The sequence below is a fragment of the Marmota marmota genome, unplaced genomic scaffold (assembly GCF_001458135.2).
Source record: "Marmota marmota marmota unplaced genomic scaffold, marMar, whole genome shotgun sequence".
NCBI classification, from domain to species: Eukaryota; Metazoa; Chordata; class Mammalia; order Rodentia; family Sciuridae; genus Marmota; species Marmota marmota.
In genome coordinates, this window is record NW_026000108.1 from 41549627 (window position 1) to 41564034 (window position 14408).

The 14408-nt window shown below is 33.6% G+C and overlaps 1 protein-coding gene across 13 annotated transcripts in view; it reads right to left on the reverse strand.

The window, feature by feature from the left end:
- Clock (clock circadian regulator) overlaps window positions 1-14408 on the reverse strand; it is a 111869-nt gene that overhangs the window by 33833 nt on the left and 63628 nt on the right. For 11 of the 13 annotated variants that reach the window (XM_048784504.1, XM_048784498.1, XM_048784502.1 and 8 more), the window contains 2 exons: window positions 8962-9051; window positions 3301-3421 (listed from right to left, as the gene is read on the reverse strand). In XM_048784504.1, the coding sequence (XP_048640461.1) occupies window positions 3301-3421; window positions 8962-9051 (211 nt within the window). The remainder of the gene's footprint in view (window positions 1-3300; window positions 3422-8961; window positions 9052-14408) is intronic. The other 2 variants (XM_048784508.1, XM_048784506.1) reach the window with 2 other exon arrangements.

Below are 14408 nucleotides of genomic sequence, written 5' to 3' on the forward strand. Positions count from 1 at the left end.
CATGCACTATGGCTTGCATCCTTGCACCTCTACTCTTCTAAAGCCTATCAACATTCGTACTGTCAACTTCAATAGTTTTTCCTCATTTCACACGTCCTCATTCCTGTAACATGAACTTGCCTTCTTACCTATTGACTATTCCTCTGTTTTCTGCTAAACTATCTTCAAAAACTAGCAAACTTCACAAAGGTTCTTTTGATCTTCATCTTTTGAGATCTGCTATAAACTGACTGGTCTTGGAAATCTTATTTACCACTCCATATCTTTCCCCAACACTAACATTTTATGTAACACAAATTCTCATATCATTATTTGCTTTCAGGATATTTCCACTCAATGTCCCATCAGTAATTTAAACTCGAAGTATTTGAAAGTGAATTTTTCCTGTTTCTTCCTAAGTTAGCTGTCCTCTTTGCCATATGTATACTTATTTCAAAGTTAGAAACCATATCCCTACTTCCTCTACATATCAATTTGCTCTCTTCTCTACCTATTACAAATCCCAAAGCTAATTTGTCACCAGGCCCTGCTATTTATTTCACCAAGGAAACTCTCATAAATCATTTTTCCACTTAACACTTAGGACCATCAACTCAGTGCAGTCACAAATCGCCTCGCACCTAGATAGCTGAAACATTTATTCATTGTGCCTCCACTCTCTTGCCTCTGATTCATCCCTTCCTACTACACTTAGACTGTTGCAAGCCATCCATGGGCTGTGTGTGTGAGCTATGCTCATTGGAGCTATATGAGGGGACAGGTCTGGCACACTGATTGGGCTGTGCGACGCAAGTGCACCGCTTCTCTCGCTCTGCCTGTGATCCCATACAGCACCAGTGACTTGCCAAGATGTCAATCAATCTGCTGACCACAAAACACCACGAAGCAAGACTCTACCTTTAAAACCTTAATCCACACCTTATTTGGTGAAGAACATTCTCTGGAATCTCCTTTGTGTGTCCCCCCTATAAAAATAGATTCTGGGTGCACGCTGTCTTTTCAGCACCTTCCAGTGTGGAAGCTGACCCTTAAGGTCGCAGAGCCATCCTACCCTCGACATGAAAACTACTTCTGTATTGTGTGACTTTTCACCATTTTCTTAGCTTCATGTTGCAGCCAGCTCTTTGGAACCCAGCTCATCTTGTCAGAGCGGATCACTGGTAAGACTTAGACTAATACTATTTTTATAGCATTGCTTCAACACTCAAGGATTAGTAACACTTTCCTTCACTCACCACATCAAGCTCATGCTCTTTTATTATCAAAATAAATGGTTTTATCATCTAACTCAACAGGTTCAAAATCTAAGTATCATCGTCTTCCCAAAACCCTCCCCAGCTTGGTCACCAGTACCTAACATAGAGCCTACCGAGTTTCCCTACATAACATTCATATACTTTCCTCTTCATCCTTACTTTGATTACAACAATAATATCAATTTTCCCTTTTTGTCCTGAGTGCAGTCCTTTTCAAAATTTTCTACTCAAGTGACTCCCCTTTCACCCTTCTGATTATAAAACCACCCAAATCTCCTTCACTCACTCTCCACAATGTAAAACATAAAAACTCTATAGGATGAAATATTAGGCTCTTTATAATTCTGCCCTTATTTCCCTTTCTAGACATAAATTACATCAAATGTACCACCTTCATCACAACCAAAATGACCTACTAAACTTTCTAAGCAATGTCCCCTAAGTTTTAACTCACATCAAACACTTTTTTTTCTGGGGAAGAACTTCTTTTGTGTATCCAATGCTTAAGGCACTTAATTGATTTATCTACTGAAAAGTAGTATTGCTGTTCTCATCTCTGATCTTAGAAACAGAAGTCTATGGTCTCTACTTTATGCCTGATATTTTGATTCACTTCTATGGCCAATTCTGTCCTTGTGAGGGTCTCTAAAGTCAATTCCTTCTTCTTTGTCCTCCTGTTTCTCTCTCCCAGGGTCCCTTTCTAATTCTTCTCTCCTTACTCTATATATTTACCTCAAGCAATATTGTTCATTTCATTACCTCAAATACTACTTATAGGCACATTATTGGCTTTTGTATCTATTAGATCCAGTCAAATCTTTCTCCTAAATATTAAGATTATAATGACCTAGGTCAATGTCATACAAACTTGATTATAAAAAATTACAGCTAGGCTTCAAATGAATTCTCTCCCTGAAAAGCTAGCCATTCTTAACAAAAGATAAACACCTGTATATCTTAATTTTTGGACAGTCATTAATAGATTATAGAATTTTAGGATTTAAATACAAAGAAGCTTTAAGATGATTGATGTCACTATTTCCAAATAAGGAAACATTTAAAAAACATGAAAAAAAATTATTAAAGAAGATGTCTAATAACTAATGGCCAAATACAGTGATGTAACGATTCTGAAGTTCATACTGAGTAACAGTGAAGAAAATGTTGTGTACTATTTGCCTAACAAATCTAGTAGAAATGTTCAATTATACCATAATATTTTGTGTTTTTTGATGATAAGAAACGTTTTTCACTATTTTGGTTCTTTTTATAATAAAGCATAAGTGCCTAGCACATTACACACATCCAATAAAAGGTTACTTAAATCAGTTTAATTTAAAAAGTAAATAATTTTTCTTTTTAATTTAATAATCTTAAAAGATTTGCGATTTTTTCCTCCATAGTTTGAGTGCCCACTTAGTCCACAATGAACAAAACAAGAAGGTTTAATTATCTATATCAATAAATACAACATGATTTTATTCAAATATTAAAAAGATATTGATTGCCAGGTTTCCATTTCTGTATAAAACAATATCATGGCTTAGCTGTGGTCAGATTTATTATAACAAAACAAGATGAAATTTCAGTATACTTTGGAACAGATTTCAGATTTAAAATATGAACACAATTCCATTATATATAGATACATGTATACACATATACATACATTTTTAATATTTAAAAAGCACACAATAGGGTATAGGGAACAATGCTGTATTTTACATTTTTTGTGTATGTGCAGGAGTACTGGGGATTGAACTCAGGGACACTCAACCACTGAGCCTCATCCCCAACCCTATTTTGTATTTGATTTAGACAGAGTCTCACTGAGTTGCTTAGCGCCTCGCTGTTGTTAAGGCTGGCTTTGTACCTGCGATCCTCCTGTTTCAGCATCCCAAGCCGCTGAGATTAGAAGAGTGCACTATCATGACTGGCTGCATTTTAAATTATTAAATATGTCTATTTTTCACAAACTTAAAAAAGTAAAGGATAAGGCTATCAAATATAATATTTGAGTTTGTTCTTCACAGTCACTACTTACATTTTAAGTATTCAGGAGTTAATGAATCACTTTCCAGCAGATGGGTAGAGAGTATTTTATAAAACTCTGAATGTTCCCCCTCTGGGATAAAATTAAATATACTTTGATCCACAAGATCAGACTGAAAAATAAATTTTAAAAAATAAAATAGTTTAATGATTCAAGAAGCATTTATTTTGAAAATGTAAAATCACTATCAAACAAGAGTATGAATGATTAACTTTCAATTATCTAAGAAAACCAGCAAATGTCAAGTAACAGAATACATCTTTAAAAACAAGATTGAAAAACTGGAAGAAGGTTAATATTACCCTCATCCTCCGATATTAGTATCATCAAATCTATGACCAATATGACCTAAAAGCCTGGTGTATTATTTGCAAAGCTGAATTTTGCTAAGTTTTTTAAAATACAATAGGACTAAGAAAGTTAATCAGAAATCTCTAGCTACAAGATAGCCTTACCATTTATTCAAACCTATGCTAAATGATGGTAGTAGACATAACTACAAAGGACCAGTGTCTGGTTAAACAAAAAGGAGATCTGACTTAGTTGTCATTTCAGTTGTCCAATGTGCCCTTTTGTTTTTATTCTATCTTTTCCAGGCATCTATTCGATATTTCATTGTTAAAAAGTTCTTGCTCAAACAGAGCATTCTTGCTGATATATGGCTTTAATTATGATTCATTAATCAACAATAATTTGAGAAGCTTCAGGGTGCCTACAGTATGTGATGGCTGTGGAATTAAAGATGAATATGATAATATGAATAGGATAATTCTATCATGAAGTACTAATGACAACCAAACTCCAGTGACTTTCACATTTTTTTACTGAATACAGTCCATTCTATTTGATTTCTCTACATTTTCAATTGCCCTGTACTATCCTAGGAATACTGAGTGGGTATCTCAAGGACTGTAGAGGCAGGGATGAAGAGATTAGGAAGTAAAAAAATAGGAAGGTAGGTCTGTTTTCAACCAAAGTAGTTATGCATTCATTTTGTTTCTATTTATACATCTTTTAAGATTTTCTCTGAACAGCTCTGTTGCTTAAAAATAAAATCAATAAAACAACAAAAAAGAGTAAGAGAGACACTGGAGATGGTAGGCTAGAGAGGAGTGCTTGACTACTCCTCACATAAGCCATACATCCATATTCGTTCTGTTTTTCCTCTAGCCCTCAAAGTTCACCCCATGAAGTGAAACAGCCTTCCCCTACCTCCATATATCAGTACCCTCCATTCTTTGAAAAATTTTCAAATTATTTCCTTTAAAAAAGCTTTCCCTTAACACCAAAATCCACAATAATTTTTTAGTACTTATTGCATAGTATTTCATACTTACCATTAATTAATGATGTGAATTATTCATTTCCCATTAAAAATATTTGTTGTTTCAATGTTTATGTCCTGTTGCCCCATGAAGGATGAAAGGGCCCCATCTCTTATACCTTCCTCTTTCTCCCATCCAATCACGGAAACCTAAACCCTGCCCCTTGCATTTAACAACTATTAGCATAATAAGTAAGTTATTTGGGGCTAACAAGCTATTTAATAATGGTCTAAGGGGTAACCACACCAAAACTGTTATCTATATCTTAATAAGGAATTATTCTAGAAGTTTGAAAAGTCCTAGAACTGAAGGAATGAATTAAAAATACAGGCTTGTATAATAAAAATGCTAGAAAAATATCTTGTATTGACAATAATATATCAAAGATAGTCACTGATACAAATTTTAAAAAGTCTTGATAGAAAAATAAGATATACCATTTAAAATAAAAATTTCATCTTGAGAATGATTATTGTTTTCTACTACTGTTTATTCTTATTATTTCTTCTTTATTTCAATAAATTGTAATTCAGTCTATTTTACTCTTGTTTTTCTATCTATAACTTCATAGGATGTGTCCTATTCACAGAGAAATAATTATGAATGGCTAGAATTTAGAGTAGGGTCACAAGTACTGCTTCTCTTCCACTTTACTTCTTCTGCCAGATTATGAAGAGTGTCAAATTTTCCATTAACTGCTATAACTCAAGTTTCTTTATGAGGTTAATCATACTTGATGTTGTCATGAAATCCACTCGGTTCCCAAACACCATTCCAAGGGAAGAAAAAAATGGTAGCTATCTGAATCCTTTTATATTCCTAAACCATTTTAATAAATAATAAATGTATTGCTGATTTAGTTATATGACATGTTTCTACGTTAGATCAAGGTTACCATCTAGTGGAAATTAAAACTACGGCCAATTATCTTTTCCCTTTGGTAGACAAGAGACAGTTAATTGATCCCTATATACAACAGCTGCTTAGGAGGGATGGAAAGCTCCTTTGAAAAAATGTCAAAGATATTTTAGATATAACCAATTTTTAAACTTTTATATTTCTTACTTACAGACATAAAGGTCAGAAATTCTGACCCTCTCAAATTGACCTTTGTTACCATCACATAATTATTCAAAAATTTCAAAATTATATTTCTGCATATTGTATCTTATACCAAAGACTGTATTAACTTTCCTAAAACACACTTGTGTCTGTTCTTAAACTACTGGGTTATGGCTGGGCACATGGCACATGGTAATCCCAGCAACTCCAGAGACAGAATCAGGAAAGTCACAAATTGGAGTCCAGACTCAGCAACTTACTAATACCCTGAATTACAATAAAAAATAAAAAAGGTCTGGGAATATAGTTCAGTGGTAAAGCATGCTTGGGTTAAATCCGCAATTATTACAAGAAATAAAAATTTTGAAAAATAAACTACTGAGTTATGGAAAGTAGCTAATGAGAGGGTCATCGGTTTCTGAATAGTGTAATTTTTAGTCCTGGACTCTATGAGATTACAACATGGATAATCACCTTCCCTATGTTACCTGGCTAAAAATCTAATAAATTCTTTCTCAGGAACACATCTAAGCAATAATTTTATAAATTTTAAGTATTTGTTAGACTAAGAAACAAGACCTGTCATTTCTGGCACTTCCATTCGATTGCTGTACAATTAAGTCCAGTTTTTCTGGGCTTCATATTTTTTGCCGATAATGTAAAGGGACCATTAATGATCTCTAATCCCTCTGGCACTTAACTATATGACTCTATGATTTTGTTAACAGAAAGGAAAGGAAAAAATATTTCTTAAATTTTGTTTCTAATCTTAAAGTGAATAAAAACATTTATAACCTGATTATCAGTCATAAATAGGTTAAAGTGCACCCAAATAAATTATAAAATTACTGATTTTTTCAAGTATGAGATAAAGAAAATTGGTTTTGGTAGGACCCATATATAGACTCTTATAATTTTAAGTCAATCTTATCACTTTAAATCAGATTTAAATTGAAACTGAAAAATTTTAAGTCATTACCATCCACTCATTAAAGTGGCAAGTTTTAATTTTTAAACAGAACTGAATTGTAAATGCTAAAGCCAAATCTAGGGATTTGCTAGTGTTTCTCTTCTTCTGGGCAAAAGTCAAATTCTCTTTTAGACAAAATAGGGATGCATATTAAAATACCAAAAAAGGATATCATTGTTTTAGACCTTTTATTTAGCACGATTTTTTATAGTTCGTAGTTTAATTATTAATGACAATGCAAAACAGAAAATCAAATTTTTTTCTTATGTTGGATCTTAAACAAGGATTAGCTTTTTCAAAATAAGCTGTGTCTATGCTTTCAAACCATCAAGAAACTTAATTCAATGTCAGTGATGCAAGGGAAAGCCACAGTAACTAGAAAGTAGTTTTTAAAAAAAACTGTTTCTAATAAAGTATATTATAATTCAGTATGGAAAGAAATGGTCCCTTGGATGGGCAACAATCTCCCTTGCCTAAACATTCACCTGTCAATCTATACTCTTTAGATATCACAAACAAAAACAAAACCCAGAAGATATCAATAACCAAGGAACCAGAGTGTGAGACACATGGGAACTCTCTGTTCCCATTGTCAGAATTTTTCTGTAAACCTAAAAATGATTCTAAAAAGTTAAAATTCCATGAGGAAATTGGGAGGGTTTTTATTGAGTGTGGGATGTTAATGATCAAACACGTGACTCCAATTAGATTTGTCACATGTTGCTTATTTCAAAATGTAATTAAACTTTCCCTCACAAAAGACTCACCACCAACGTGCCATTAAAAATAATTTTTTTTAAAAAAAACAGGCACATCAAGTGGCCTGCTCATTTCCATCTACTCAGTAAATAATCACCACATGTCTCTCTGAGAAACCAACTAGAATTTCTAAGAATTTTACAACTACCCTAACAAATCCAAGTGAACAAAATGAGAGTTTACTCAAGTATGTAGAAGGTGAAAGACAACAGACACCAGAGGCCTCAAATTCTGAATGGAGTTCAAGGACACCATCGAGAAGCAGGCTTTTGCTAATGATGCTCTCATTATGACTAAACAAAAAGTTAATATATAGTTACACAAACGAAAGAAAAACCAATACAATTCTACATGGCTTAAAAGTATATAAAATATACTTATTACTATACTTATTCTCAAATTACTTACATCACAGCTTATTCATACAAAGGGATTCTTTCCCTAGGTTTTCTTACTATGCAAATTAAAAAAAAAAAATAGTTGCCCAGATAATCCACTTGGTCTACCCTTCTCTCTGTCCATTCTAGTTTACTTGCATGCTGTTATAATCTCATACTTTGCTCAGATAATTTTTTAGATGTTGGGTTCATCACCTACTATTTGAGCCTATTGGAAAGAAAGTTCCCCCCCGCCCCCGCAGAAAAGCGGTAAAAATCTAGTCATTTTCTATGTGAACCAAAGATACCAGTACATCACTCAATGCCTGGCTTTAAGTGTAGAATCCATTCTCTTTATGAAGTATGAAGCAGCACAGTCACCAAAGGGAATTACTGCTTTTCAATATCTCTTAAAAGTGACATTTACAGGGCAATTTATTTGCATTGTTATGAATTATCAAAAGAAAGACATTTTAAGAGTAATTTATTAATAATGTTAGAATATGTATACTTCAAGAGCCAGTTTAGATAAGAACTATTAAATAAAAAATGCAAATTCATTTCAAATACCATCAACTGCAGCAGAACACTTAACAAGTGTTTGACACAGAAAAGATGTACCAAAAATACATGTTGAATGAAAAAGCAAACACAATTTAGGTATTCACTACCCTTCTCACAATTACACATTTTTTTTCTAATTCTTTATACCTTCAGTAGTATTGACAATGAACTAAGTATGGTCATTATTACATTATCAATTTAAGTCATAGCAAAAAGTTCTGTACCCACTATTTTTAGAAGTCATTCCTTTGAGAAAATTATTTGAGTTAGCCTACTTGCAACAGTATCTCAGCAGAACATTGATTATTCTCAAGATATTCTCAGTGTTTTACCACCTTCATCAGACTGATTAAAAAGGAAACACTAAAAAGTTAGCATTAGAATAAAGAAGGGAAGAACAACTGAGATTCAAGTGCAGTTGAATATTCAGTTACCACAGATTAGAGTGATGACTGATTTGAGAAAAGACATACTTAGAGCTTTTATCCCCACCCTTAATCACTGTTCAACACTGCTCTCAAGTCTACTTCTGGGTGCTTTAGGATATTTAAAATGGACATGAAATAAGAAAGAGACTGTAGGATTTTATACTCACTGGCAAATGCTCAAGTAATGAAGTTACACTCTCAGACACATATATTATACTTCCATCTGTCATGATTGCTAAAAAAAAACCATCAAGAGCCTGAAATTAAACATAATGGTCAGTTAAATGAAAAAAGTATTTAACAGGACAGAAATAAGATAAATGTCTAGGGACATAACATGGAAATATCCATAGTACTGACCTATCTTTTCCCCTTTATAGTACCTTTAAATGTATTATTTATGTATCTTTAAATGTCTTCGGTGGGGGGGGGGAATCACTCTCTGGCTATCTACTGAACAGTTGATTTCTATACATAAAGACTAATGTTCTGCCTTTATCACTATATACATTATACAATCCAACTATATATATAACATGGCTTAAAAATGCTAACATCTTCAAAGTATACATACTACCAATAATACACCGTCAGCACAAAAGAGAACACATCATTATTATTTTGGATATGTATATTAACAGAGAAGTGTATTATTGAAATGTAGGGAGATACATAGGTAATAAAATAAAGGAAGTGGTAGGAAATTAACTGCAAAACTAGGCAGAGGCCAAATCATCAAAGCCTCAAATACCAAGTTAAGTCACAAAGACTTAATTCTATACACAACGGGAAGTCAACACATTTTAGCTCCCTAAAATGTGCTTTAAAGAGAGTAGTCTAGAAGAAGTATATAAAATGGACTTAGAGGGAACAGAGGACTGAGTCAGTGGCTTTTGGGAAATTATTCATGAGATTCTGAAAGAAATTCTAATAAGAGGAAAAGAGAAGAAAAGATTTATTAGGTGAGCACTGAGAAATATGAACTTCTTTGGGAGAGATGTTAGACCATCTTGTTGTTAGACTTAACAACAAAACAATCCTACATTTCATATTTTCCAAAGTATTTTCATTTGAGAATTCTAGGAACAGAAATGACAGCTGAAGAAATGAGATCTTCAAAAGACAGAAACATGCCAAAAACAAATACTAGGAAAAATGACCTGCATATAGGGATGAGAAGAAGAGGAGAATACACTGTCATTAAAGAAGCGGATAAAAGCTGGACTTGGTGGCACATCCTGTAATCCCAGCTACTCGGGAAGCTAAAATAGGAGGATATCAAGTTCAAGGCCAGGCTGGAAAATTTAGCAAGATCCTGTCTCAAAATAAAAATTTAAAAGCTGGAGATACAGCTCAATGATAAGAGTGCTTGCCCAGCATGAGCAAGCCCCTAGGTTCAATCTTCAGCACAATTAGAAAAAAAAAAGGTGGCAGAATAGAGTATGACAAGGTCAGTGAGGATAAACAGGAGTGAAATCAAATAGGATAAGGAATAAGGAAATGAAGTTTGGTGATTTTCACAAGAGTTATGTCAACAGGAAGGCAAATAAGACTCTGATGAGTTTAGAATGAGTGGGTAATAAGAGACTAACATAACCCACTCATTCATAAACTTTATTAGGTGAGCACTAAGAAACAGTGCTCCCTGAAAAGGAAGGAGGGAGGGAGGGAAGGAGGGAGGGGAGGAGGGAGAGAGGGAGGGAGGGAGGGGAGGAGGGAGGGAGGAAAGGAGGAGGAGGAGGGAGGGAGGGAGGAAAAAAACAGTTTTAAGGGGACCAAGTATTAGGGGAATGCATTTAAACAACAACAAAAGAATAACCAGGATATCTGAGGCTGAGGAAAAGGAAGATCCAGTGGACAGCTAAAGATAATTTCTTTTTAATTAAAGAGTGCTCTCATTGGACAGTAACCTTTGGTAGGAACAAAGCAAATCTTAGTTTTCTTTATATCTGAAGTACCCAACATATGGTATAAGTAAAAACTTTTGATAGTATATAACTTATGAACCTGGGAATGAAAGCAACCTCTAGTTCTAAGTAATTGCTGAGATTACAAAAAATAGACGTACTCCTCTACCTCCTCTGCTCTTGAGGGAAGAAATCTGGACAGCAGAGAAAACTTATTTTGAGTAGATCCCTATCTTCTAGAATGGCTCAGGCAAACCCATATTTAGTTAATTGAAGAGGAGAGTAGAAATCTTGTAATTTAAGCCAATTTATAAATTATTTTTAAAAGTCTTTAATAAAATAATACCAGTATTATTCCACTATTAGTAATTGTCTTATTATTGTTGTTATTTTTAGTAGGGCCAAAATGATTTTAAGAATAAACCTGTGCTTTTCTCATGTGAAGCTAGACTGTGTTACCACTGATAACAAATCAACATTTACTATAATATATCTACTTGCTATTAGGTCATTTGCTAGAAATTGATTGGAGTGCGTCTCTATTCTGTAAAGAGAAATGAATTGAAATCAGAACTTCACTTCTAGATCTAAAGCCCGATCTTTTCCTCTTTCAAAGCAGTCAGAGAGTAAGCAAAGAAAAGCCTCCAATTGTATCTTGCCAAAGTCTTGACACACAGAAGGACTCTGAGTGTCCACACACCTTTTGAGTGAGGGACATAATTTCCCATGAGGTAAGTGTATACCAAAAACTAAAGATTCCCTGAGGAGGATTATTAGAGAGACTTGGGACTTAAATAAGGCAGAGAACCATTCTCATCTCAAGAATGAAGACTATGGAGCCTCCCCCACATTGTATGAAAAAAAGGGCCAGAGCACATAGTTAAAAACCACTTGTTTTCCTATTTGATATCCACTTGACCCCCAGCAGTGATTGTTTAGTTGGGAGAAGAGTAGAATGCAAATTCTAAGGAAGGGAACAAAAGTTCCTTGTGGATCTACAGCAAAGATAAAGAGCACAAACCCTCTCCTTATAGATTACTGGAGAGACCTGACAGTTGCCAAGGGATAAGAAATATATACTAGGACATTACTTAACATAAAGGTGATTTTGCAAAGAATTGATCAGATTAAACTATCCTGATTGCCTTGCCTATTCCTTCTCCTTCAAGGGCAGCAGGAAATATTTCTCAGGCAACAGAAACAAATAAGAGAGGGGAACAGGGGCAGGTGGCAATGAGGGACGGGAGAGAGACAGACAGCACATAAGTTTTAAGTGAATTTTAAGACCTCAGTTTCAGTTCTTCCACTAATTTGCTACCTGACTGTGGACAAACTGCAATATCTCAGTATCTTTGTAAAATGAAGAAGAGGTTGAACTAAATGATCTAATCTCTTCTACTAGCAGCTCTGACATTCTAAGATACAGCCTACATCTGAAATTCTGCTGAAAATAGTAAGTGACCTGCTTATCTTTAATCTGATCAACATGACTGGACAAGAAGATAATAAAGCTAGGTTATATTCTGGCCAAATGAACTTCACCCTAACAAAGTCAGTTTTATTTAAGTTATGAATCAAAACTTTTCATATTCAATAAACAAATCTGGAAAGACTTTAGAAATGTAAAATCTAACATATCTTTTGAATTCTATCTTTCATTCTGGTATATTAACGTCAGAATGTATATTTATTTAATAGCTGTACATATTAAAAATGCTTGACATATTAAAAATAAAGAAAATGTTTTTTTAGGAATGTATACTAAAATCTATGAAGGTAATCATGAGAGAATTATATTCTCAAAGTTCTTACATATCTGTTTTCTCTGTTACCACAACAAATGTAGTAATCTCAAGAATCTTAGGTTTAGTTTTTCTTTAATGCTTATCTATTGACAATTAATAAAAAAAACTTTCCATTAGGAAGAAATATTTGTAAATAACCTTTTAATGCTTATTGGTAAACATTAAGGATATCAATAAATGAGAGTAGATATTACACCAATTTTTTAATTTACAAGAAATTTTTCATGCCAACAAAGCAAATAGTTTATGATTAATATTATTAAACAACATATGAAACGACTTGCAGACACTGATAATATTATCATAAAATAAAATTTAGAAACAGTTATTTCCTTTTTCTGTTCTAGACATTAGCACATTATATTAGCATATATGACATATTTTTGGACAATATCAAACTCTTTTATAGAGGAAAAAAACAAACAAAATTTGGGAGCTAAGATTTGTAAGTAAGTATATACTAATTTAAAGAACTAACTGCTGGTTACACAGTAAAAAGTTCCTTGCCATGGTTGACTTTCACTAAAAATAAAAATTTGGTGGCAATGTCCACAGTAACTAAGGGTCTGGGATCAGAGGCCAGTCTGCCTGCAGTGAATCCCAGCTGAGTCACTACTTACTAGCTGTGTGATTTTAGACAAGTTTCATAATGCCTTTGTTACTTAATTTCCCTATATGGAAGTGAAAAAGATATTAATATCTACTTCATAATATTAGTTATTATGACACACAAATACTACAGTCTAGGATTGTTATGAGGATTCAATGAGTTAACAAGTGAAAAGTGCTCAGTTATTTTTCAGTTTCAAAGTAGAGATTTAAATTTTACAACACATTTATATTCCAACAAATTTTCATAAGACAATGTTTCTGGGGAATACAAAAAGACTTAGTCCAACAACTAACTGTTCCACCTAAAGTATAAGCAGAAAAACTCTAATTTGCAAAATACTTTGCTTCAGACATTAGTAAATATACAAAGATATTTGAGACACAGACATTACATATACATATGTTATAAAGATAAATGCTTAATATCTAAAATAATAAACGCAAAGGACAGAGGTGAGTACATTTAACAATCTCTATATCCTCACCTCAAATGCTTTCTTGCATTTATGTCTACTATATGTATTTTTCTTGTCCTTAACTTAGCAAACTACCTCTCTCCTATTATAAATTTCTGTAGGAATTTGATACTAAATTCTGTATACTTTGTATGCTTAGGTGACACCTACATTATTCTCCATGGGGAAGGATTAAAAAGTAGAAAAGTAAAATTAATAAATGTAAGTAATTCAAAACTTTTGTGGTATTATTACTGGTTGTATGAGGTATTAGGTTCTGTTATTACAAGCAAAAGTGCTCTGAATTGTTCTTCAAATAATTTTGTCACAGAAGAACATCTGTTCATTTCCTTTTAAAAGCTTCTACTAAATTTCACTTTTTATTTTTCTATTTATATTTTTCCAAACTCTTCTTTTTCTATTATTTTGTGTTGTTTGGGGCAGATTTTAATTCAGGGTTTAAAAAAATAGTCTCCTGCCCAGTAGGATACTACTATAGACTGAATGTTTGGGTCCCTCTGAAACATTCCTATGTGGAAGTCTAATTCATGAGATGAGTGTATTTGAAGGTTGGACTTGATTAGTGCCCTTATAAAAGTGGGCCTACAGAGCTTCTTTGCTCCTGCTGCCACATAAAGTCACAGAAAAAAGATAAACCAGGCATGGAAGCACATGCATGTAATCCCAACAGCTCCAGAGGCTAAGGCAGAAGGATCACAACTTCAAAGCCAGCCTCAGTGAATTAGTGAAGCCCCTGACTCAAAAAATAAAAAGGGCTGGGAATGGGATTGGGATGTGGCTCAGTGGTTAAGCACCCCTAGGTTCAACTCCCCAT